This window comes from Ruditapes philippinarum, unplaced genomic scaffold (genome assembly GCF_026571515.1).
Source record: "Ruditapes philippinarum isolate M1 unplaced genomic scaffold, ASM2657151v2 ctg1271_1_1_1_1, whole genome shotgun sequence".
NCBI classification, from domain to species: Eukaryota; Metazoa; Mollusca; class Bivalvia; order Venerida; family Veneridae; genus Ruditapes; species Ruditapes philippinarum.
Genome location: NW_026862369.1, coordinates 304,595 through 332,288, shown reverse-complemented (window position 1 = coordinate 332,288; position 27,694 = coordinate 304,595). Strand labels below are relative to the sequence as shown.

The following is a 27,694-nucleotide window of genomic DNA, read 5'->3' as shown; positions in this document are numbered from 1 at the left end:
TCGCAAATACTAGGTTATTCCGCATTGACTGCGGTTGTAAATATACAATATCATCTTTTAGAGCATTGTTGTCTCTTTGCATTGAAATTAGTTTATCATTCATTAGGCCTAAATTGAAATCGGAACTTTCTGCCTTTTCCTCAACAACCATGAATCTTTCTTCAATTTTTTTATTTTGGTCTTGGATATTTGTCCACACTTTGTTTATTTTTTTTCAAAATTATTTACTTTTTGCTCCAGAACATCTAGTTTATCTAACTTTTTTTCCATTTTACAAATTTTTTTCATCTATCTTTTTCAAATAAATTAACAAATCTGCATTTGTGGGCGAACATGTTTCACCAATAGCATTTATATCATGTCCCGTATTAGTGGGTGGGGTATGCACTGTTGCCATATTTCCGTTAATTGACGATTTTTCATTTATCACACTGTCTCTACTCTGATTTAAACTATCTTCTGTATCACTTCTGTCATTAAATAGCACAGAATTCGCCGTTTTTAGAATACTACTGACACAAACCTGCTCTGGCGAAGTTGCATATCTTCCCGCCTTACATATACTGTCATTATTGTCACTGTTATCACTCTTTTTACGCTTATTCTTTTGTTTTCTACCCATCGAGCATTTTTAACACTCAACACTTAAGTATCCATTAAAAGATATAACATATTAAATCATTTTTATCCATATACATTTCACATTTTTAAAATATTTTTTTCTCCGCCAAAAATATCTGTTTACACTTGAAATCACGTGACCTATCTTTATAAGATGTTATATTTGAAGCATGCTGAAAGAGCTATATTAAACTCTTCATACAATTTTAAGGTCATTTTGCAAAGAACAAATATGTAAGTCTTAAAAGAGATTCTTGAATTGATATTTGTATGTATAAACTTTTAACAGATTTTAGCTTTATAATGGTAAACGGTCAGATTTTGATTGAAAAAGTTAAATGTATGGTTTAAATAACATTTTCAAACAGCTAATGCAAATAGCGCTGTATATTTAGCAGTAAGTTATGTAAACACGCTGACGTTAGAAATGTCGAAAGTTATTTATTTTACCGCGTGATGTTATACCTTTCAAAATAACCGATTATTTCCACTACAAAAGAATCGCTCTGTTTCGTCCTATATCAATATTGCGGACAATGCAAACATAAACATTTAAGCCTCTTTCAGAATATCATAATACTGATAGCTTTTAACAAGAGGCGATTCAGTAACAGTACGATTGTTTGTATACATTAATCAAATCATAAACACTGTCAGTTCATTAGTGAGGAAAGTCACGTGCCACGAACCGCTGGACCAATCAGGATCGATTTTTCAAACTAGATTCTCGGAATGAAAGTCAGCTTCATAATTGAACGCTCTTGTAAAGTGATATGTGATTTAAATAATTTGTGGAGATGACATAGATAACAAAAAGAGACAAGGATTATATCTGAAATTATTCATGGAATATTCACACACATTTCGTTTGATATTTGTAAGTAATTGAAATATAATGATATCTTTTTTATTAAAAATATAATGATATAATTTAGTTGTAAAATTGCACTAGCAACAGTATTTTTTCACAAGCTTCATTTTCAAATTGTATTTTATTATTTTGAAGATTATTTTATTCTTTTTAACTTCATGTCAGATTTAATGCTTAGATAACAAAACAATATAATTCTAATTACATTTGTTATCAATAGAATATGTTTTAAATAAATGTAAGTAACATGAATGTTATCATTAATTACATTTATTTAAAATAAAATGCAACTGTCATATTGACAATCATCTCAACCTTTACCCTGTTGTCAACATTAGACTCTTCCCATGCGACCAGTTCTGACCAACATCAGCCGGCACATATGTGCCGTCTAGATACAGTCTGCATTGTTCGCTATTTACTCAGTATATATATTTTCAATTGCCCCTAAAAATGATGAATGGTTATGTCCAGATTGAATGATGAGCAAGTCCATTTATCGTAGTAAGGGTTAATTGTATATAAAGTTCTATTTTTATATTCATCTTACTATTCTTGACACAGTTAGGCTAATTGTCATGTATTTTATCAATCCCCATCTTTCAATAGAGCTCATTATAACATATTCATTAAAGGTTTATACCTGCATATAGGCAATATGTATCTATGTTTGACATTGTTTCTATAAAATATTTGTGCATTTCGGATTTGCAATCCTATCATATTCTATATATGTAACATCTTTCACGAAAATATCGACATATACTTACTTATATTATTGAATTTGTCGGTACTCTTATCTCGTTTTAAATGTATCTATTTTTTCTGAGGTATCTATTCGAACTTGTACCATAATTCAGTGTTATCTTTATCTACTTTATTTATTAAAGGGTATAAATCTTTATCTTATGAAATATTTTCATAAAATTTATCAACAGGAAAACTATATTGGTGCCACTATTATATGGCTGGTTCCCAAAAAAGTTGTAACATAGAATGTCTCGAATAAACAGAATAATATGTTCCGACACAAAATATTATTTTGCTATTTAAAGTAGGTTTTATCCGTTTAGCAATGATTTTATGCATGTACCACTCGCTTTAACCTTTTCCCTTATATAAGCGTGTTTCGACGGCTTTTTGCCCCCCCCCCCCTTTTGAGGCCTCAAACAGTGAAAAAATGTCCTATTTAGACCCCAAACACTGTTTTTCGTTTGAGAAATGTTGTTAAAAAAAGTGACCATTTTTTCGGCGCCGTCCCCCATCCAAATAATACATCAGGGGGTTGCCAGAAGGGGATGTGCCCCCTTCTGTTTGGGGGGTTTGAAGGGGGGCGGAGTCCCCCTCATCGCCAAGAAAATTTTGGACTTGTGAGAGGCTTAAAATGACCCCAGGTTGATCATAAAGTAACGTGTAACCAACGCTGAAAAGCCTTTGACTCTATCTCAATCCATTGAGAAGTTGCAGCACTTTGAAATAAATTTTGATGGAAAAAATCGAGGCAAAATAGTGATTTTTGGCAATTTTGAGATGTCCCCTCGTTGCCATGGTAACAGGAAATTTAAGACTGAGCATGTCGTTACAAAGGCAATGGTCCAGTCAACATTTGTGCCAAGTTTGATTAGTATTGAAGCATTTTTCATAGTTTCATAGCAGTTTGAACTTGTAAGAGGAGGCTTTTCAGTTAAAATGGCCATTTTTCACGATATGCTCATGGGGGAAAGGGTTAACTAAAAAAATATAAATGTTACAAAACAACAATTTTTCACCAAAATTAGGTAAAAGAGCACATGTTTACATGGAAAAACTAGATTTTGGGTGATTCCAAGGTTTTTCATCATTTTTTGTTAACCTTTTCCCTTATATAAGCGTGTTTCGACGGCTTTTTGCCCCCCCCCCCCTTTTGAGGCCTCAAACAGTGAAAAAATGTCCTATTTAGACCCCAAACACTGTTTTTCGTTTGAGAAATGTTGTTAAAAAAAGTGACCATTTTTTCGGCGCCGTCCCCCATCCAAATAATACATCAGGGGGTTGCCAGAAGGGGGATGTGCCCCCTTCTGTTTGGGGGGGTTTGAAGGGGGGCGGAGTCCCCCTCATCGCCAAGAAAATTTTGGACTTGTGAGAGGCTTAAAATGACCCCAGGTTGATCATAAAGTAACGTGTAACCAACGCTGAAAAGCCTTTGACTCTATCTCAATCCATTGAGAAGTTGCAGCACTTTGAAATAAATTTTGATGGAAAAAATCGAGGCAAAATAGTGATTTTTGGCAATTTTGAGATGTCCCCTCGTTGCCATGGTAACAGGAAATTTAAGACTGAGCATGTCGTTACAAAGGCAATGGTCCAGTCAACATTTGTGCCAAGTTTGATTAGTATTGAAGCATTTTTCATAGTTTCATAGCAGTTTGAACTTGTAAGAGGAGGCTTTTCAGTTAAAATGGCCATTTTTCACGATATGCTCATGGGGGAAAGGGTTAACTAAAAAAATATAAATGTTACAAAACAACAATTTTTCACCAAAATTAGGTAAAAGAGCACATGTTTACATGGAAAAACTAGATTTTGGGTGATTCCAAGGTTTTTCATCATTTTTTGTTAACCTTTTCCCTTATATAAGCGTGTTTCGACGGCTTTTTGCCCCCCCCCCCTTTTGGGGCCTCAAACAGTGAAAAAATGCCCTATTTAGACCCCAAACACTATTTTTCGTTGGAGAAATGTTGTTAAAAAAAGTGACCATTTTTTCGGCGCCGTCCCCCATCCAAATAATACATCAGGGGTTGCCAGAAGGGGGATGTGCCCCCTTCTGTTTGGGGGGTTTGAAGGGGGGCGGAGTCCCCCTCATCGCCAAGAAAATTTTGGACTTGTGAGAGGCTTAAAATGACCCCAGGTTGATCATAAAGTAACGTGTAACCAACGCTGAAAAGCCTTTGACTCTATCTCAATCCATTGAGAAGTTGCAAGCACTTTGAAATAAATTTTGATGGAAAAAATCGAGGCAAAATAGTGATTTTTGGCAATTTTGAGATGTCCCCTCGTTGCCATGGTAACAGGAAATTTAAGACTGAGCATGTCGTTACAAAGGCAATGGTCCAGTCAACATTTGTGCCAAGTTTGATTAGTATTGAAGCATTTTTCATAGTTTCATAGCAGTTTGAACTTGTAAGAGGAGGCTTTTCAGTTAAAATGGCCATTTTTCACGATATGCTCATGGGGGAAAGGGTTAACTAAAAAAATATAAATGTTACAAAACAACAATTTTTCACCAAAATTAGGTAAAAGAGCACATGTTTACATGGAAAAACTAGATTTTGGGTGATTCCAAGGTTTTTCATCATTTTTTGTTAACCTTTTCCCTTATATAAGCGTGTTTCGACGGCTTTTTGCCCCCCCCCCCCTTTTGAGGCCTCAAACAGTGAAAAAATGTCCTATTTAGACCCCAAACACTGTTTTTCGTTTGAGAAATGTTGTTAAAAAAAGTGACCATTTTTTCGGCGCCGTCCCCCATCCAAATAATACATCAGGGGGTTGCCAGAAGGGGGATGTGCCCCCTTCTGTTTGGGGGGTTTGAAGGGGGGCGGAGTCCCCCATCGCCAAGAAAATTTTGGACTTGTGAGAGGCTTAAAATGACCCCAGGTTGATCATAAAGTAACGTGTAACCAACGCTGAAAAGCCTTTGACTCTATCTCAATCCATTGAGAAGTTGCAGCACTTTGAAATAAATTTTGATGGAAAAAATCGAGGCAAAATAGTGATTTTTGGCAATTTTGAGATGTCCCCTCGTTGCCATGGTAACAGGAAATTTAAGACTGAGCATGTCGTTACAAAGGCAATGGTCCAGTCAACATTTGTGCCAAGTTTGATTAGTATTGAAGCATTTTTCATAGTTTCATAGCAGTTTGAACTTGTAAGAGGAGGCTTTTCAGTTAAAATGGCCATTTTTCACGATATGCTCATGGGGGAAAGGGTTAAGGCAATTAAATGCCATTTTTATTTCATACAAACATTTTGGAAGTACTCTTTTTTAAAATCCAAACAATGTTTTTTTGCATCAGAGATATAGCTTTACACACTTTAACGATAAAAAGAAAGTATACATAATGCTAATAATCTTTTATTTTCATCAAAAATCAAATTTACCCCACATATTAAAATTAAATACAAAAAGCGAGATAGTTAAACATTAATTGGGTTTCAAAAAAAATATGTGTAACAGATACTTTAATACTTTAATACTTTAAAATTTAATAAAAAGTTATATATTTTTGTTTATATAGTGATAGCTTTTTTTTATGAAGATGATGACATCATGACAATAATGATGATGATAAATTTATGATGCTGCCGCTGATGATGATGGTATTATTTTGTTATCATTATTTTGTTATTATCATTATTATTATGATGATGATGATGATGATGATGATGATGATGATGGCGTAGAGGGTTACTAATCTGTTATCCATTCAGACATAATATTTAAGAAATGTGCGTAGTTAGAAAAAAGCAAATAAGTGACACACAATTTAACTTTTACTACAGATGTCATTTCTCATGATTTATATTTTAATGGTATACTGCGACAAACATCAATTCTGTTTTAATTGATATTGTAATAAACGGAGCGGTTTGATAAAAGAGATAACGAGGTTGACTTTGTGGTATAAATAGGTTTTGTAAGAGACTATAAAAGTGCATGAATCATTAAAATATAAATCAATTATTAAACAGGCATCAGAGAATAATAGATAAATAGCATAAAAACCCTTTGATGACAAACAGCAATACAGTGGTTTGCCTAATTTGAATAAAAGTATTGGTTATGTCAACTTTCGATTATATTTTGGGTCATGAAAAAGGTAAATGTGTTGTAAAATAAAAATTTGCAAAACAATTATTTAACTAACTTAATATGTCATTTGAATTTAACGCATATTTCTTGTTGTTGAGAAAAGGTTTTACGGACCGATTGTCATTTTATAATTAAAAAAAAAGTTTGTTCTTCTGGATTAAACGCCGATTTTTAACGTCATATTTTGGCGATCGATCAAGTTGACCAGGTTTTCTGGATAACTAACCTATAATCACCAAATTCTTCGCAAGTGACCGATAAAAAATCCGTAATCAAAATTTACATTAAGCAGTTGCTGCGCACATGGCAGAGAAACGATGGTGGCTGCTGTCATAAAATTGGTGTCATTATTACATTTTATTTGCTTTAAAGCTTCAATGAAAAGTAGTAATTTCCATTCTCATAAAAACAGTCCTTGCTTAAGCTATAGAACAAACTACAAAGTTGTTACACTTTTGATTATAATGCTTTATTTGCATGTACTTTAAAGGCAACTTAAACGTTTCCTTTACTGTTGTAAGTAATAGAAAGAGCACCGAAACACGAGGCTATCTGATTTGTACGAGGGGGCGTAGCCCCCGAGTATAAATCAGATTGCCGAGTGTTTTGGTGTTCTTTCTCTTTTGTATCATAGTCAAATATAAAAGCACGTTCCCTGTTGTCACAATATGAAACCCCGGCAAAAATGAACCAATGAACGAACATCTGAATATGACATTTCTGTCGCTTTCCCTTTCTCTGCCGTCACAATATGTAAACCCCAGCAAAAATGAGCCAATCAATGGGCATGCTCTGGAGTGCGGGTAACTAATACCCGCACTCCAGTTAACGCACTGTGCATGTATATGTATACGATTTAACCCTGACACATTTTCAACAGAAAGGTCTCCGAACTATGATACAATAAAATCATATACCTAAACTTTATTATCAATATTTGGCTCAAGAGACACAAAAACAACAACAACAAAAACCGGCTCTAATTTTATTTGCTTTTAATTTTCTTCCTTTTTCAGCAATTTACATGATATTGAAGATTGTCATTTAATTCTATTGTATAACTTTAAAAGCTTATGGAAATATATCATCGGTGAAATGAGAGGCAATTTTACGCCGTGTTGCATTAATTATTGGCATAGTTTTGTTTGTCATGTAACTGTACGAGGTATATACAATAACAAAATTAATTCTGTTTTCAAAGGATAGACGCGGGATGATATCGTTTGTCATATCGATATTTCTGTATAGGAAGTTAAATAGAATGTGATTAATTCATTTGAATTTTTTTTGCAGTTGTATTATACAATGTCTAGTAAGTAGGGTATATTTCCCCGTATACAGCATGTATGAAATCTAAAAAGATATACCCTGTTTCACGTTTTTATATTTACTAATGCAAGACGGAACACCGGAGTTCTACAGCAAGCGAAAATGTTAAATTCGTCAAACGACATAAACAGTTCGGAGTAAGGTTAAACCAATGTATCCCGCTCTCGATAGTACACAATGTAATTTGACACAACTTTTAAGTTATCATAACAAAACCCCTACCCCATTAAAGTTAGTAAATAGACCTAAAAAAAAATTCTTATAAACTAAAATAAAATTTTAAAGGTTTTTTTACTTTTTTTAAAATTTTTTATTTTTTTTTAAATTTTTATTTTTTTTTTTTTTTATTTTTTTTTAATTATATTTTATTTTTATTAATTTTAAATTTTTATTTTTTTATTTTTATTTTTTTCAATCATTATTATCATCATCACTCATGTTAGCAGACGAATGACTATCCATTAGACTAAATTTAAAGAAATGTGCTTAAATTTGGGAAAAAAAAATGAGTGACACACAAATAATTTTTTACTACAGATGTTTTTCTTATCGTTTATATTTTAAGGGTTTTATACTGGACCAAAAAACAGTTCTTTTTAATTGATTTTGAAATTTAATGGGCGGTTGTTTAAAAAGGTAACGAGGTTGACTTTGGTAAAAAAGGGTTTTGTAAGGATTAAAAGTGCAGAACAAAAAAAAATTTAAATCAATTTTTAAAAACAGGCATAGAGAATAAAAATAAAATAGCTTTTAAAAAACCCCTTTGATGACAAACAGCAATACAGTGGTTTGCCTAATTTGAATAAAAGTATTGGTTATGTCAACTTTCGATTATATTTTGGGTCATGAAAAAGGTATATGTGCTTTTTGAAAATAAAAATTTGTAAAACAATTATTTAACTAACTTAATATAACATTTGAATTTAACGCATATTTTTTGTTGTTGAGAAAAGTTTTTCCGGACAGATTGTCATTTTATAATTAAAAAAAAAATGTTTGTCCTTCTGGATTAAACGCCGATTTTTAACGTCAAATTTTGCGATCGATCCATTTGACTAGGTCTTTTTGGATAACTAACCTAAAATCATCAAATTCTTCGCAAGTGACCGATCAAAAATCCGTAATTAAAATTTACATTAAGCAGTTGTTGCGCACATGGCAGAGAGAAGATGGTGGATTATTACATTTTATTTGCTTTAAAGCTTCAATGAAAAGTAGTAATTTCCATTCTCATAAAAAACAGTCCTTGCTTAAGCTATAGAACAAACTACAAAGTTGTTACACTTTTGATTATAATGCTTTATGTACATGTACTTTTACGGCAACTTAAACGTTTCCTTTACTGTTGTAATACACTCATGTACTTAACCTTTACTACATGTATCAATATTTAGCTAAAACACACAAAAACAACAACAACAAAAACCGGCTCTAATTTTATTTGCTTTTAATTTTCTTCCTTTTTCAGCAATTTACATGATATTGAAGATTGTCATTTTATTCTATTTATTTAACTTTAAAAAAACTTTTGGAAATATAAATCGGGTTTAAAAGAGAGGGGAATTTTTCCCGTGTTTTTCATTAATTTTATTGGAATAGTTTTGTTTGTCATGTAACTGACGAGGTATATTACAATAACAAAAATTTAAATTCTGTTTTCAAAAGGATAGACGCGGGATGAATATCGTTTGTCATAATCGAATATTCTGTAAGGGAAGTTAAATAGAATTTGATTAAATTCATTTTTAATTTTTTTTTTGCAGTTGTATTATACAATGTCTCAGTAAGTAGGGTATATTTCCCCGTATACAGCATGTATGAAATCTAAAATAGATATACCCTGTTTCACGTTTTTATATTTTACTAATCAAGACGGAACACCGCAGAGTTCCTACAGCAAGCGAAAAAATGTTAAATTCGTCAAACGACATAAACAGTTCCGAGTAAGGTTTAAATCCAATGTATCCCCTCTTCGATAGGTACACAATGTACAATTTTTGACACAACTTTTCTTAAGTTATCATGAAAAGCAGAACCTACCACCATTAAAGTTATGTATAATAGACCATAAAAATAAATTCTGTATAAACTAAAATAAAAGTTAGGTATTTTAGATATAGTTTTCACAATCTGTTTTCTTTATTATTATTATTATTATTATTATTATTATTATTATTGTTATTATTGTTATTATTATTTGTATTATTATTTTTATATTATTATTATTATTATTATTATTATTATTATTATTATTATTATTATTATTATTATTATTACTAGATCATTATCATCATCATCATCATCATCATGTTAGCGAGACGAATGACTATCCATTCAGACTAAATGTTAAAGAAATGTGCGTAATTGGGAAAAAATGAGTGACACACAATATAACTTTTACTACAGATGTCATTTCTTATCGTTTATATTTTAATGGTATACTGCGACCAACAACAGTTCTCTTTTAATTGATATTGTAATTAATGGAGCGGTTTGATAAAAGGGATAACGAGGTTGACTTTGTTGTATAAATAGGTTTTGTAAGAGAATGTAAAAGTGCATGAACCATTAAAAAATAAATCAATTATTGAACAGGCATTAGAGAATAACAGATAAATAGCATAAAAACCCTTTGATGACAAACAGCAATTAATTGTTTTTGCCTAATTTGAATAAAAAATATTGGTTATTTTAACTTTCGATTACATATGTTTGGTCATGAAAAAGGTAAATGTGTTGTAAAATAAAAATTTGCGAAACAATTATTTAACTAACTTAATATGTCAATTGAATTTAACGCATATTTCTTGTTGTTGAGAAAAGGTTTACGGGGGATTTTCATTTTATAATTAAAAAACAAATTTGTTTTTCTGGATTTAAAAGCCGATTTTAACGAAAAAATTTTGGCGATCGATCCAGTTTACCAGTTTTTTGGGGTAACTAACCTATAATCATAAATTTTTCGCAAGTCCCAAAAAAAACCGAATCAAAAATTTTCATTTAAACATTCTGCGCACATGGGGAAAAAAAGATGGGGCTTGGTTTTTTATTCATTTACTTGCTTAAAATTTTGTGAAAAGTAGTTATTTACATTCTCATAAAAACAGTCCTTGCTTAAGCTATAGAACAAACTATAAAGTTGTTACACTTTTGATTATAATGCTTTATATACATGTACATGTACTTTTAAGACAACTAAAACGTTTCCTTTACTGTTGTAATACACTCATGTACTTAAACTTTACTACATGTATCAATATTTAGCTAAAACACACAAAAAACAACAACAAAAACCTGCTCTAATTTTATTTGCTTTCAATTTTCTTCCTTTTCAGCAATTTACATTTATTGTATAACTATTGTATAACTTTAAAAAGCTTATGGAAATATATCACCGGTGAATGAGAGACAATTTTACGCCGTGTTGCATTAATTATTGGCATAGTTTTGTTTGTCATGTAACTGTACGAGGTATATACAATAACAAAATTAATTCTGTTTTCAAAGGATAGACGCGGGATGATATCGTTTGTCATATCGATATTTCTGTATAGGAAGTTAAATAGAATGTGATTAATTCATTTGAATTTTTTGCAGTTGTATTATACAATGTCTAGTTAGTAGGGTATATTTTCCCGTATACAGCATGTTTGAAATCTAAATAGATATACCCTGTCTCATGCGTTTGCATTAACTATTGCAAGAGTCCTACAGCAAGCGAAAATGTTAAATTCGCCAAACGACACAAGAAGAGGTTTTGATGCTAAAGCATCAAGTCGCCCACACAAAAATCGAATACCCGGCTGAACGGCAAATCTTAGCTTGTTTTGGAAATGTTAATACCTGTAACAGTCTATGATGCAGAAATTCAAAGAGAAAAAAAACATTGTATTAAAAACACTTTGTACATAACCTTTACGACCATACATTTGTAATTGTATTGGCATAAGAATAAATGTACATTGATTATGGTTATAAAAATCATTTTTGTCCATAAATATAACCATTAATGTTGATGGTAATATCAAACCTAATTTTAGGACCCTATTTATTGTGCTTTTAGTCGTGTCATTTAACTTATTCTTTGTGGTTTACAAAAATCTGCACCAGCGTTAGAAAAAAATAAATGATTCCCACCTATAGTTGAACTGGAACTAACACAATTTCTTTTTTTAACAATGGCGTCATATTACCCCTACACAAATACTGGCAAAGATCAGGAATTCATTCCAATTATAAAATATTGACTATTGTTTAAATCCTATTACAATTTATACAGTTAACAATGTCGTTCCTAAGATAACTATCACAATGTTTAGTTTAAACAATGGTTTTAATACCATTGTACATTTAATGACAAGTGTGGCTTTAAGGTCATTACTAATATGATTGACCGCATGAATAATTTAAAGAAGGTTTTAGCATTTATGGTTTTATAATCTTACATAATGAGATTAAGTGTTGTTGAATTATAATTTTTATTCATTGCTCTTATCAACAGTTATGAGTTAATGTTTACACAAGGAATATTACAGAAATTATACAGGTATATATACCCAACAGTGATTTTATTGTCAAAGCCAGGAGTGATATAATGCAGCGCTTCCGAACAGCAAAAATATTTTATTAAGTAATAAGGATAAAATATTTCAATTCTAACACATCAACAAACAAATGCTGCTGTACATTTTATCAAGCTAATTTGTCCCTAATTTGTTTCCGTATTTATTTTCAGCGCGCTGCATTTTAATGGTTACTTCACATTATTAATTATAAAGAGTTTTAACAGGTTATATGACCCTATATAAACGGTTGCTTGTAAATATAACCCGAGCCGCTAGGCCATGTAACGTGTCAGAAATATTTATTACGAATTTATAATACAGCAAGCATCATTTTTATGGGAATGAAGCGAGATTTCCCTATAAATCGACAGCAGTCGTGTATATTAAAGTCACGATTATCCAATGAAAAGTGATGTTACAAACGTGCAATACTATAAGTCTAAATATAAACAGTGCTTTTATTGCATATTTACACATACTTTCGGTTCTTCCATGTCAATACGAAAAATGCGGGTCGCGTAAGAATTAATTAATAAACCATTTTTATGCTTTTATAGAGTAAATTTCAGTGATAGATGGTTTAAACTTTAATATGTTTTTTTTTCATTCAAACATCATTTGGTTCGCGCTTCGGAGATTAGTTTGTATTAATTAATTGAAAATATATTTCCTAAAAGTATATATTTTAGTCAAAATTGGAATAAATTAGTCAGGGTGTCAGGGTGATTGTTGGTTTGAACTCTACTCGGTAATTTCCAAGTTTTCTTATTTGTCAATTGCAATTGTTAGTTCCAGGGAACGGATTATAGCTAACAGTGCAAACCATGAGCAGACGTGCTACCAGTGCAGTCCAATATCAGCCGTCACATCTGAGCCGTCTGATCATGGTTTGCACTGTTAGCTACCGGCTGGCTTACAGTTAAACTCTCTGTAACAGGGTATTTCTAAACAGACCTTGACTTTCAATAACATTGGTAAAAGTAATTTTAAAGTGCCCTAATGCGCGTGTTACAGTAGACAAACGCCCTGATTTATCAGTATCATTCACGAATTGAAATAAGTAATATAACTGGATGGTGAATGAAACATGCTTAAGAATCACAGAGTTTAGAAAATTAATGCTTTCAGAATTTTATTTGGCTATCTCATTGTAGAGATCATCAGATCTCTCCACAGTGTTGAGAATGATTGTTATGCGCATGCCCCGCTTGCTTTGTTCGCAGATGCAATTCGACCAATCAGAAATTCTTATTTTTCCGCTATTTGACCAAATAAGCAAATCCTCCACAGCTGCATAAAAGAACCCCTTTCATGCTTTTTTTAAAGAAGCAAATACATGTATGAGCTCCGTTCATTTATCATAAAGCGTTCATAGCTCTTTCCCAATAAAAAGTAACTGACGAAACTTGGTCTAGCTTTACACTGTAAAACAGATGTGACTGTTTGTAAATTCTGCTATTTCATACGACCATTAAAGATAACAGGACTGGGCCACTTTGATGTCTTAAGGGTGACCCTTTTTTATCATTTATCAAGTGTTTAACTGTTTAAAATCTATTTTTCTGATAACATGTCAAACATATTGCTAAATTAATGCGAACAAGTTATCGTTTATGATGATTTTATGACGTTTGACAATGAGGATCAATCATTTTGTTGTTTGCTATTTACAAGTAATTCTTGTGGTTGTTGTTTTACCTCTCCCTTGTAATTTTTTTGAGAATCTTAAATTTTTTTGGCATGGGAAGAAAATTTTAATCAAATGCATAATATAGCTTATTTCAAATCAATTGTGCACTGCTAGTTCAAATTTATAGCGGCATAAAAATCTATATAGATACATATATTAATATTGTTGCTGTTGCTGTTGCTGCTGTTGTTGTTGTTGTTGTTGATGATGATGATGATTATGGTGATGATGATGATGATGATGCTGATGATGATGATTTATTACTTTTATAAATATCTCAATTGTTATATCGTCTATTCCAGCCAAATATTATGAAGTGTTATCACAGACGTTAATTTGTCATCCATTATATGGAATTATTCCTTTTTCCTTTAACTTAAGTCTTCTGATCTACAGTAGATGCTAGACATATTTATTTTTACTTTCAGGGTCTTTTATGCATAGAGCAGAGTTTGGGCTGGCATGCTTTTGACAACACAGATTACCATTGCTGGGACCTCTCGGCTAGTTCTACAAATACTGTACCGATATCATGTGAAGGTATCTAATTACAATTAATCTCATAATTGCAATCCTTTATTTTTTCACTTTTGTACGGTGTTCCTTTAGGGCCAGCGAGGTTTCGCGCTGTCGTCCTAAGGGCGAAATCGCGAAAACACGATACCTTGACGCGAAAACACGATGTGATAAAGCAAAAACACGATAAGAGATCGCGAAAACACGATGCGAAAAATATCGCGTTTTCGCGCTATTAATATCATGGCTTCGCGTTTTAGCCGTCGATCTCCCATCGTGTTTACGCCTTCGCGGTCAGAAGGGCGAAAACGCGAAAACACTATATTATTAGCGCGAAAACGCGATATTTTTGGCATCTTGTTCTCGCGATCTCATATCTTGTTTTCGCATTTTCGCCCTCTCAACCGCGAAGGCAAAAGCGCGAAAACATGATGTTTTTATATCGCACTTTTTAAAAGTATCGTGGTTTCGCGTTTTCGCCCTCGATCTCCCATCGTGTTTTCGTATTTCCGCCTTCGCGGTCAGTAGGGCAAAAACGCGAAAACACGATAGACGATCGCGAATACACGATGCGAAAAATTTCGCGCTATCAATATCGTGTTTTCGCGTTTTCGCCCTACTGACCGCGAAGGCGAAAACACGAAAACACGATGGAAAACCAAGGACGAAAAGGAGAAACCACGATATTAATAGCGCGGAAACGCGATGTTTTCGCATCGTGTTTTCGCGATCGTCTATCGTGTTTTCGCGTCAATCATTTTATTCACAGGGCGACAGCGCGAAACCACGATGGCCCTAACGGAATTCCGTACTGTTGTTTTGTCATAGTTGTTGTTTTCCTAATTACGCCAATTAGATATTGAGAAACGAGAACAATCGACTTTATGGTAAGATTTGGTGTGGATTAATTCACTGTTAATCGATTGGTCGGGTGATTTATTCTAAAGCTAAATGCGTGTCGCTTTTTCCTCTTAATAAATTAATTCCACCAGTGAATAAAATGATCAAAAATATCTCTTTGTGATGGTTTTTATCCTTTAGACTAAAAGCATTTAGTGATATTTTTCTCTGATCAGATTTAATAGTTATCAGATAACAATGTTAGTTTGATGTTCAAGGTAAATCATCATGAAAATGAATACGATTGAATACTGATTTTTATCATGAAATTAAGTCGTCAGTTTCAGAAAATGAAGAACTCGGGTGTTGTTTACTTCAATCAAAAAGGTGTTGCATTGGCATGAATATTTTTTCCAAACCTAACATGTTCTTTTAAAATATGTTTATCTGTATCTTTACAATTTATGGGGACAAATAAGTTAAGATTAAAAAGGTCACCGTACTTTTTAACTGAAGTGCAAAAATCTCCACACCGTAACAAAGGAAATAATCAGTTGATCAAAAGAAAGATTTGTTATTATTTCTCTATTTAAATGAGTAAATTATGCACCATTATTCAATTATAGCCCGAATGGATTTGATAGATCAGACTTTTGCACAAATCAAGTACAATGTATATGAATGAAAAAACTATTTCAGATGACAACAATTCTTTTGCTTCCGAATTAAAACATATTTTCTTCATCAATAGAATTGCGGACGCATAAATGTATAACTATATGATATTTTTAAGTACATATTAACTACTTAATTGTTCGTGTGATATCAATGACATGAAGTACTTTAAGCGCTTTGATTTTATTCGTGACAGGTTTTGATCTGAGGTGGATAACGACCGCTGGGGATACGATTCCAGTCCAGGAGCATTTTACATTGACCTATGAACTAATTGTGAATGACGGCTTTTACACATGGGCATTTGACAATAATTACTTTAATGGAATTGGTGGTGTAACGTAAGTTAACGTTAGTGTCTTAATTACGACCAGTTTAAGAGATTTTTATTTTTAGGGATACACTTTGTGAAAATATAATTGCGTGAGACCGTGTTAGCACGAGAAGTACATAAAATAAACTATGGAATTAATGTCATTAATAAAATAAGTGAACTTATCTGATATTAATACGCATGAAATTAAATTATCATTGACATAAATCACGTTTCTGATACTTTTATAAAGAACTTCTTTTATATGTAGAATTGTTCTTCGGTTACATTTTGTTGCCTTACTTTCAAGTTACGTTGTGATAACATTTAAACGCTTGTTAAATTTTTTAAAACATACGCCCATAATTTCAGTGTTCAAAAGAACATGCTAATTTTGTAAATTACGAATCAAAGATCAATCAATTTGTAAGAGACTTTTGCATGTTTCTGGTGAACGCCTAATTGATCCATTGCTTTATTTTGAGTGGATTCTTTAACAAGTATTGGTGAAATTTGAAATGGTTAACTTTTTTAACAGTATTTTACAACAAGCAGCCTATAAGAAAATTAATGTAAAAAAAAGATATTCTTAAAGTCATGATTTGATTATTGTTTAAAAGCCTATTTAAGATAAGATAAGATATTTAAACAAATATAAACTTGTTTTATCAGTTATCAGTTTCTCTACTTGTTATAGAGTTGGTAAGCGAACAGCATGGATCCTGATCAGACTGCGCGGATGCGCAGGCTGGTCTGGATCCATGCTGGTCGCAAACGCACTATGTTGGTTTTGTTGTGACGCGGCTCAAATGTCTTCGTAGACGACTGCAAGAACTGAATTGAATCAATTTGTAATGATTACTATTTCTATCTTGTAACAGAAGCGCCGCACAAGCGAAGACATGGTGTGAAACGACTGTGTGCCCAGCGGCCTCTAGCGCCACTACGACAAATTGTTGTGTTTGGCACGTTAACGTACACTCGTGTCCACTGGAGGACACAGTCGGCGGGTTGTGTGGGCCATGGATCCAACCTAGCGGCGCTACCTTTACACATTCAGAAGTCATAGGTAGTTTACTCAGGCTTACTGCTTATTAGTGTTATATTTTTTCAGTTGCCAAGAGTATTGTTTATTTCAATATAAGTTTGTGTTCGTGGGTTTGAATCCAACACAAGCACGTTTCATCTTTGTGTTTCAAACTTGATATGTTCGTAAAACTGAGCTTCAAAAGTTCTATTTATTTAATATCATACTTTAGTTTAATCTTATATTTATTGTAAGTAAACTTATAGGAGTCAATATTAGTAAATCTTCGAGTACATTACCATTAAAGTATGAAACATGTTGAATCGGTATAAGTATTTAGCATAAAAACTTTTTATTATGAACATAAATAGTAAGTATTCAACCATTCTTTATTATTTGAAATTTCGAAATTTCTGAGAAAGCAAACGCAGTGAAAAGAGAATTGAATAAACAAAATGCAGAAAGACAAAGAAATAATATTTCTAATGAATATTTGAAATGGAACAAAAGATTGAATATTTGAGATAAAAAAAATCTGCTTCAATTATTACTTAAGAAATTATTTATCATCGTTGAAAAACAGTAATTGTTGACTTTTGATACGTATATTTTAAACAAGCAAAAACCAACGTTGGTGTATGTTTAAAATTGGTATATTTTAAGCTTATGGTATGTTTCAGTTGGTGATATAAACACGGGTAACTGGACATCTGAGGTAGCCGGTCTGTACCAACTAGGAGTGACGTCATTAATTGCACATTTTAAAATAGCTGGAATGCAGATTGCGCTTGAAACACAAACAAATGTCGTACCGCGTGCAGGTAATCTGACATAAAATTCCTGTTTCTGTTCTGTTTTGTTCTATTCTGACATATCAGTTAATAAATAATATTAGTCTTACCACGTGCGTATAACTTTGATATATTAGTTGATTTTCAAAATAGCTCTTAAAATGACCATAAATCACATTGCAGGATGTTTCCACGTTCTTTATCTTTTGTATCATGGGCAAAAATAAAATTAAAATAAATTTCCCTGTGACCTCTGTCACAAAATAAAACGTCAGAATAAATGAACCCATGTACAAGCATTTGAATCATTACCCCTTGCCTTCTCGTCATTATAAGTAAACCCTGGGAAAGAAGAACACGCTTTATTTTTAATCCCGACAGACAGTAGGGTAACTGAAGTGCAGATAAGTAATACAAATAAAGCACTACGCATTTATGGGTATACGATATTTTCAACAGAAAGGTCTCAAAACTATATTAGATACGTATTATACCATTTTCAAATATTAAGGGTGGTCATTCGGTTCAAATTTGCTTTTTTGCGATTTAAACTAACATTATGCTTTCAATTACAGCTAAGCAAACACTCCCTGTCTGGGTTGTTTGATTTACAATGTTTGTCGGCGTTCTTTCAAAGGTCTAGTGTATACTATTAAAAGGCAATGTCTGTATTCGCTTAAATAGTGATTTTTCGCTTAATTTGGTCAATACGTCGTGAGGATGGAGTAATCAGGAAAGCACTCAATAGTAGGTCATTAACGAGTGACCGGTGTTGAATTTACTATAGATCTCAAGTATTACCACTGTCTAGTCAATAGCCGATGCTTTAGAAACATTTGAATACTGTTTAAAATATGTCGTGTCAAATCAAAACGATATGTGTTTGTAGGAAATTGAATGATTTAAAACATTTTTTGTCATTTGTTTGTGTTTCTCAACAGAATTCACATGATCTTTTATAGGAACATAAAAGCTATGTAAATTGTAAAGATAAAGAAAAAAAAACATTTTATAACACTGTTAAGTGACCGAATATAAAGCACATAAGGTTATTCATCCGTCCTTTAACTGGCATGTATACAATAATGCATCTTTGTTGGAAATAGTTTAATTAAAAAATAAAAATAAAAATTATTTTTATCAGCAAAGGAAATTAACGAAAATTTACGAATTTATGATAGTTTAAACAACTCAATACAAACGGCCCTGATGTTAAATAGACATGACCCTAAATATATTGTACAGTTACTTATATATTGTATATTATAATAATGTGGAAAGCCACAATATAAGAATGTTCTTTTATCATTTCGCTCAATGAATAAAATGAATACATTTATACCTGTATGATTATTTTACGATCCCGAATTGAAACGAGAGATATTTATATTTCACTGTGTCGCGTTCACAAAGGCCAGATTCATCAGTGTGGCGCCATTATATATCGCAACGCCGCTAAATGTCGCACTTACCGCTAATTGTCGCACTATTGCCGCTAAACGTCGCAAAATTGCCTGTCGTTAAATGTCGCAATGGTAACGTTAAATGTCGCACGATTTTCCCTTACCGTTAAATGTCGCAACACTACCGTTAAATGTCGCAAAATTTTAATTCATGTAAAACAAGTAGCTGTTAGTAATATGTTATTATCATCATTATGTGTGTAATCTGGGTACAAACTATTTATCATGTAGGAAATGGTTTGCTGTAGTATTTAGATTAAAAGGTTGGAATGAAGTAATCTTAGTCGGTATTATAAATTGACGACCACAATTTATGCCAAAAAGCCCCTTGGTGATTTAACACATTTGTTTACGTTTTTGTCTCCCGCCTTTTCAAAGAAAAAGAGGGATATGTTAAAAGGCTCCGTCCGTCTGTCCGGTCCGTAACTCATCATTTGAAATAACATATGTTCACCAAATTAGGACGACCTGTCATGCGAAACAACCAGACTTCCACGGGGACCCGCTTGGAGATCAAAGGTCAAAATTGTCTGAAGGACGATACAATTCGTGTCCGGTTTATTACTTTTTTGTACATCAATGTATTTGAAATAACTTGGCACAAATGCTCACTATTTAAGACAACGTGCTTACAATGGTCACCGTCAACATTGTTTGTTGTCTTCTTGTCTACTTCTTGTCTAATCCATAACCTTTTCATCCATGAAAGGATTTTGAAATAATATGACACACATGTTTATCATAATATGACCACATGTCATACACAACACTCAGAATCCTTCCTCAAAGATCAAGGTCACACTTAGAGGTCAAAGATTAGTGTTCTGGTATAATGCCTTTTTGTGTCAGAACCGCAACTTTTTCACTTATCAAAGTATTTTGAAAAACGTTTGCACAAATATACACCATATTAAGACAATGAGTCTTGCGCGACACTCTGACCTATACCAAGGTCAACGTCACACTAAGAGTTCAAAGCTAAACATGGTCTTATTTTCCTTGCCAAGAGAAAATCTGGAAAAATGCATTAGAGATTCCAGTGAAACTTTAAATATATATAGATAACAGCGGGGGGAATTGCAGGAGGATCTGGAGAGGAACTCCATCTTGAATATTTTTTTAATTGTTTCTCTGTATGTACATGTACTTATTTTCAGTGAAACAAACCCCACAAATATATTTCTATTGACACATACACAGAAGTTATTTCATTATATTTCTATGATGAATTTATTGTTGCCTGTGCATTCATCAAGATTTTGCACTGACACTCATACTTTCAAAATAATACTATTGTGTGCTTCATATAAAACTTCCTTTAGGCGGAGGTCGTTGGTTACTCTGTTACAAGGTCTTGGAATTATAGGTATTATACTATAGGTATTATCATATTGTTACAGTCAGATTACAGTTATATCAAATTCGACTGATGCAAAAATCTGGGCTTTTTTACTCTCTTTCATTCCCAGTAAAAAATTGTTACATGACAAGTTTATGCTTTTGAACTTTTCCACATTAATCATCTACATATACGAGGGAGGATAAATGGCAGACATTTTCCTTATTACCCTACCTTGCGAAATGACGCTTTTTATACAAGATAAACATAATATGTTATGTCAAACATAATATCGTTTGATTCTAGCATCTTTGGTTTACGATTGTTTTTCAACTGGCAACAACCAATGTAATAGCAGATTGCTGTGCGTTTAGAAACCAGCCATGTGCCACACGTCCAGATTCAATCGCATTTCGATGGTGAATTCTAGCAGTAATTCAATGAAAACGTACGGTGTCGCGTTAGGGTCATCGCGAAACAAAAACGATGGTGAAAAGTCGAAATTACGATGGTACAAAGCCGAAGGTAGGATGATGGAAAGTCAGAAGTGCAATGGTGAAATTTCGAAATAACAAAGTCACGATTGTGAAAACTTAATTGCAATCACTATTAATGGCTCGCATAATTCTGGCTTTGGGCAGGGATGACATATGTGATTTTATTCATTTTATATTAAATAAGTTTTCGCTTCTGTTTTACTCAAAATAAATGAGGGGACTGTCGTGGCAAAATGGTTATGATCACTCTTCTTTTGCTCATGAGTGAACTTGTCGCAGACATATGGAAGCCTTGGCAGACATATTGATTGCATCATAACTAGACCCAATTGAATTTGTAAACCAAAGTGTATATGGACCAAGTCACATAGTAACTTTGGTGAGAAAAAGGCTTCTTTTTTTTCAAACGTTCACACTTTACGTGTTCGATTCTAACATATTTTCTTTAAATGTATAAAAACTTAATTTGCGATTCAAATTGACTGTTCTTGCTCTTCTGTGGTGAATGACCAGCTTATTAACACTCAACGAGTTCATAACACTTTGCTGGTTGCAAATACCTTAAGCGGGTGCTTGGGTTATACTAGCAAACACATTTAGTAAACAAAGTAACAACATTCAAATAACATAATGATTGACACTGATTACGTATAAACATCAGCCCGCAAGATATAATAATGTCATTAAGGAACGTGTTTGAGTCCAAATCGCGGTATTTCCATAAAAATGCGATATACGGGTGATGCCAGGGGAGGATGCCTTTAGCGTCACAACTTCTCCACTTATTACAATGCCCCGGTAGGGCAATGCGGTACCGGTAGATACCGATTGGATTATGCTTTCTGATATGTCAGTGATTAATATCATAATGTTCTTTTCAAGTTCCTTATATAAAGTTTTCAATGTTTTCTGCTAATTAAGAATATTAAAATCAAAGATTCAAAATCAAAAGAATCAGAATCAAAAATTCCTTATAACGCAATTCTGCATGCAACTCCTAATTATTGTATAAATTATATAGTATTATCATGCCCTTAGTATATGAAATCATTTATTGATTAAACATTGAAAATAGAAAACATTTACAAATATAGTCAATCAAATATTTGATTGGCATAACATATACATGTTTATCTCCGAGTAACTGTTTGGCGGTACAATACAAACTGCAGAAAAGTATCATACATAATAAATCATGTTTCAGTGTTCAAACAAATGTATGACGTAGGTTCAATTCTCAATTGCATCCGCTGAATATACAATTTTTGCTGTGTTAACAATTACATTTTTTTTTGTACATTTCATTATTGATATAGAATAAAATAGACCTATAAAAAAACAGTATCTCATGATTTTTAATCTTGATGAAAATAATTCAATGGAAAATGAATAAAACATATCCTGTATATTACATAATTTCCGATATAATCAAGTGTTGTATGCTACAAAGTATTTTAAATAAATACCACCTAGACCAAAAAGTGTTTATAAGAATCATTAAAAACTTTTAAATTTGAACAATCTCCTACGTGTCACAATGCGACTAACATAAATATGCCCTTGTTGGCAAATACACGTACTATTAAGAGGATATTTTTTAAAGATATATGGAATGTATTTTCACGAAATATGATAAAATTCAATATATTTTCACGAGTCGTAACCATCGAGTAAAAACAATAAAAGTTGTGCTAGATTATAAATGTATACAGATTTTTGCATCAATGAAATTTTTAGACCGTCATTCGTAATTTGATAGTGACAATATCTCAAAACCTATAAAGTTGAAGATTTAGGGAAAATGCGGACATACAATATAAAATCTCAATCCAATATTTCTACAATATGCTTCCAAGTATATTAAATCTATCTTCAGGTTCATTCATATTTGCTTTATTAATGATCAGTAACATAATTTTATATATAACTAACATAAGACAAATTTAATGCAACTAGTTTAACATGAATTTACATCCTGCGACATTTAACGGTAGCGTGGCGACATTTGACGGGAAGTGAAATCCGTGCGACATTTAACGTTACGATTGCGACATTTAACGACAGACGATTTGCAACATAAAGCGGCGATTGCGACATTCAGCGACAATGGTGCGACATTTTGCGACAAGTGCGACATTTAGCGGCGTTGCGACATTTAGCGACAATGGTGCGACATTTAGCGGCAAGTGCGACATTAAACGGCGTTGCGACATATAAAAACGGCGCCACAATCAGGGCCAACCTCAATTTTCTTTTATCACAGTGAATGTATTTAGAGGTTAATACTTGGTTGCTGCTCGACATTATGCGATAATGGCTCGAAGATGTGCATAATGGCCTGAGGGCCGCAGGCCCGAAGGACATTATGGACTCGAGGGCCATTATCGCATAATGGCGAGCAACAACCAAGTATTACCGTCTTTAATACCTATGTCCGAAATACGGCATTTAGACATCGCCACTTGTCTAAATTCTTGTTCTTGTTTCTCGCCCTTTCTAAGAAACGGACAGTTTTCAATGTAAACAAGCATATGTCATTCGATTACATTTGAAAACGTGACAAAATAAAATAATATGAGACAATGTTGATATCTATAAATACTCTATATATTTTTGTGAGAATAACATTTAGTGCCAGTTTTTTATGGTCATTTGCGCCTTCAAGAACGGTTTCCGAGACCGATGTCTTGCTCTTTTTGCCATCCATCCGATCTTTTTTTCTACCGTCAAATTGAAATAATTTTTTGGAAGTTCTGAGGGCCATGTTTTGTTTTGGTAGAGTTATTGTTTTGAGTTTATAAATCTTCTTTGTTAAGCTTTGTTGATTGAGATTGATAACGTCATTTAAACTTAAAATTTTGTGTTCAAATGACTACAATTCATTCAACGTCAGCAGCCATCTTGAACGTCACTGAAAGTTGATTACGTCATTTTGCACGTGCGCTCATTCACTCGCCCATTATGGAAAAATAATGCCGAGTAGCAAGGCGGCCGAAATTGCATAATGACCTAGATCTTGCCATAATGGCCCTGAAATACCCTAGAGTTTGTTACTATATATAGTAACATAGGTATTAAAAAACATTAAAGAATGGCCATTTAATTCTATTACGCATTGGAAGAAACTAAATATGCTTAAAATTGCTGATCTGAATGAAACCGACTATTTTCTTTTACGACATCGAACAGGAATAATACAAAATTATCGATAGTTTGATCGATAAGGATGTATTCTAAGAAGTTTGGACCAACTCTTTACACCAAATACCTTAAAACTACGAGTAGTTAAGGAACCTTTTTCTAAAATTAACTTGTATTTTGTCACTGTAAGACCTCTTTTCAAGTTAACATGAAATATTTTAAGTATAAGCCTAAGCTGATCAGATGTTTTAGAATATGAAAGTGATCATGGTCGAAAACGAACCATGATGTCATTAAGAAACCTATGACGTCAATGAAAGTTATAACTGCCATTCATTCTTTGTACGAACATTAAATTATTGTCATAGCAATTAAGTTTGTTTTGATATGTTCTCCAATATAGTATTGTCATAACAGTTAAGTTATGTTTTGACATGTTCTCTTATAAATTATTGTCATAACAGTCGAATTCTGTTCTCTAATAAAGTATTGTCATAACAATTTTTGCACATGTTGTTCTTATACATATAGCGTCTCTTTTTAGAATGTGGAGATGATGTGTGTGAAGAAAATGAAGGCGAAGATTGCGAGAGTTGTCCGAAGGATTGCGGGAAATGTCCCCTTAAAGCTTGGCAGATCGCTTTAATTGGCATATTTGGCTTCCTTGTAATAGTGGGAATTATAGTTGTTGTTCTGGTAAGAATTTTTTCTTCTCACATTAAAGCCCCAAGTTTAGAAAAACAGCTTGATATTGTTTGTACCTTTTTTCTTTTTCGAAACTTACATTATTATTCCAATGAAATAAGTCTTATACATGTATATCCCTTTAATGAAAACTAAAATTTTGGTTTGCTTTTTGTACATTATTTATAAACATGGCACTTTAATCCGTTTTTCGTATACAATAGTAGGTAGCTAATTCAATTATAAAGTGTCATTTTTTTCTTCTTTTTTTAAAAATAATTAAGTTAGTTATACCCAAGTTTAATTAATTGCACTTATTAACTAAATTATTATTACCCGCAAATATACTTAAAAGAGATGCATTTTACGCGTTCTTATGCAGTCACGATCAAAACAACGACCGGATTTCCCTTTGATAAAACACATTATGCTCTGCAAAACAAATTCTCCAGTTCCGCATTATGTTTTATTTAAATCTCAGATGCGCCGTGGATATTTTATCAATTGATAAAAAGTTATGCAAAAATACTGCAGCAGCGTTCTTTTGTGTATAACTATGCTAAAACAGTTTTTATTTCAATAACTTATTCGCTTTTACTCTAGAAATAGTGCTGCATCAATAGGCCCATAAACATAGAATTCTTCCTATTAAAGAACAATAGGTGCATATTTTATAAATAAATACACGAGAATAAAACTGATACATGTTACCAATATATTGTATTTCTACGGACAGGAAAATTCTCACCGAGTAACCCATTAACAAGCGTTAATGAAACGTATTGTCTCAGGAAATACTTCCGCACTCAGGACCAACTGACATGAGCTTTATGTAAAAACAGCGTACAAAATGTCTCTTAGTTCGATAGTCACATGTAATTAGTGACAGAAGACAATTGATAACATGTGTCTGTCATTATAAAGATCAATAGATTAATGTTTGTATAAATATTGGATTATTAGTTGCCCCACCTGTTGTTTTGTAAACACAACATTATTTAGCATCTAATGCTATGACCCGTGATCGGGTTTTAACAGGCTTTTATTGTCTGTCTGAAAATTGTAGTGATTTAGTTAGGCTTGAAAAACACAACGAAATAATTAAATACATAAAAGACACTTGTGGAAGTGTTTTTGTTTTTGTATTTTTTACGATTCAGACAACCGGATATTTTCTTCCACGCATATCAAGCTTTTGTATCTCGTTATGTAATAGTTATAGTACATGAAACGAGTTAGTTACGAGGATATAACACTGGCTTGGGCGACATCAAGGGGTGTTTCTGCTAAAAAATGGCGAGACCGTTAGGCCGAGACAATTTTTTTTGCAGAAACATCCCGAGATGTCGCCCCAGCCAGTGTTATACCCCCGTAACTAACGAGTTTCATATACTATAACTGTTTTATCGCAATGACATAATGTTTTCTTTTTTGTAATAGAAACAAATAAATGAATAAATCGTTAGCTACATTACAGTTATTTATGATAGGGCAGTTTTTTCAAGTTGCTTTCGCTGCCGCAAAAAAATATATATATATATACAAAAGACATCCAATGTTAGAGGCGGATTGTAAACTGATATCAAGATTGATTCAAGATTAAAGGGCCTTTTTTCAGTGGAAATAATTCATTCAGCGGATGTGCCTTTTGATTAAATAAGAGTAAATTTCATTTCATTAATTATCTTTGTTTATATTTTTCATTGTATTTATATATTTATTTTATTATATTGATTTAATTTTTTTTTCTACTGGGAATGGTCGTTACCACTGTCCCCATTGGAGCCTCTGTGAAAAAAAACTGCATTGATATATACAAGGTGCGAAAAAAAACTCGACCGATATATAACAGTCGAGTTTTTTTCCTATATGAATCAATGAAAAAACTGTACTGTTATATATCAATACAGTTTTGAAATGCTCATTGAAGTGTACTGAGTATAATGGGTTTGTAAGAACAAAGGAAAGGTTCCAAACCATGCGATAATTAATTACATGTATCCAGTTTGCTCATAGGGGGACTATGAATGAAAAATACCTTTTATTTATATTGATTGATTGATTGATCGATCGATCGGTCGGTCGATGGATCGATTTATTCATTCATTCAAACATGGATTCAAATTTATTTATTGCATGTATGTATGTAAGAGGAAAGGGTAATTTAGCTCAAACAACATTTTTGCTGCTTTTCATTGCATGTACTACAATGTACCTACTATAGTAACTAATTCCAATATCAATAAATATCTATGTCAAAGATAAGATAAAACTCACTCTTGTTATATCGTCTTTATCTGAGATTCTGAGCAGAAATAGTTGTGATATTAGAACTATAATAATGTTTATTTTCACATTTTTAAAAATCATTTATGACTTGTCGGTTTTGTTTTGTTAATTGAATTGTGACATCCAAATTTGCCGCCATTTTTGGCAGGGGAGCTAAATATAGTAAAAATCGAGAAGAATCAATCGACAGTTAT

At 32.6% G+C, this 27,694-nt stretch overlaps 1 protein-coding gene across 1 annotated transcript in view; it reads left to right on the top strand.

The window, feature by feature from the left end:
* The first annotated feature begins 1,217 nt into the window (after positions 1–1,217).
* LOC132718858 (atrial natriuretic peptide receptor 1-like) overlaps positions 1,218–27,694 on the top strand; it is a 43,513-nt gene continuing 17,036 nt past the window's right edge. The window contains exons 1-6 of the mRNA XM_060702597.1: positions 1,218–1,498; positions 14,354–14,465; positions 16,153–16,297; positions 17,151–17,338; positions 17,977–18,117; positions 25,072–25,223. Coding sequence (XP_060558580.1) covers positions 1,466–1,498; positions 14,354–14,465; positions 16,153–16,297; positions 17,151–17,338; positions 17,977–18,117; positions 25,072–25,223 — 771 coding nt within the window. The 5' untranslated portion in view covers positions 1,218–1,465. The remainder of the gene's footprint in view (positions 1,499–14,353; positions 14,466–16,152; positions 16,298–17,150; positions 17,339–17,976; positions 18,118–25,071; positions 25,224–27,694) is intronic.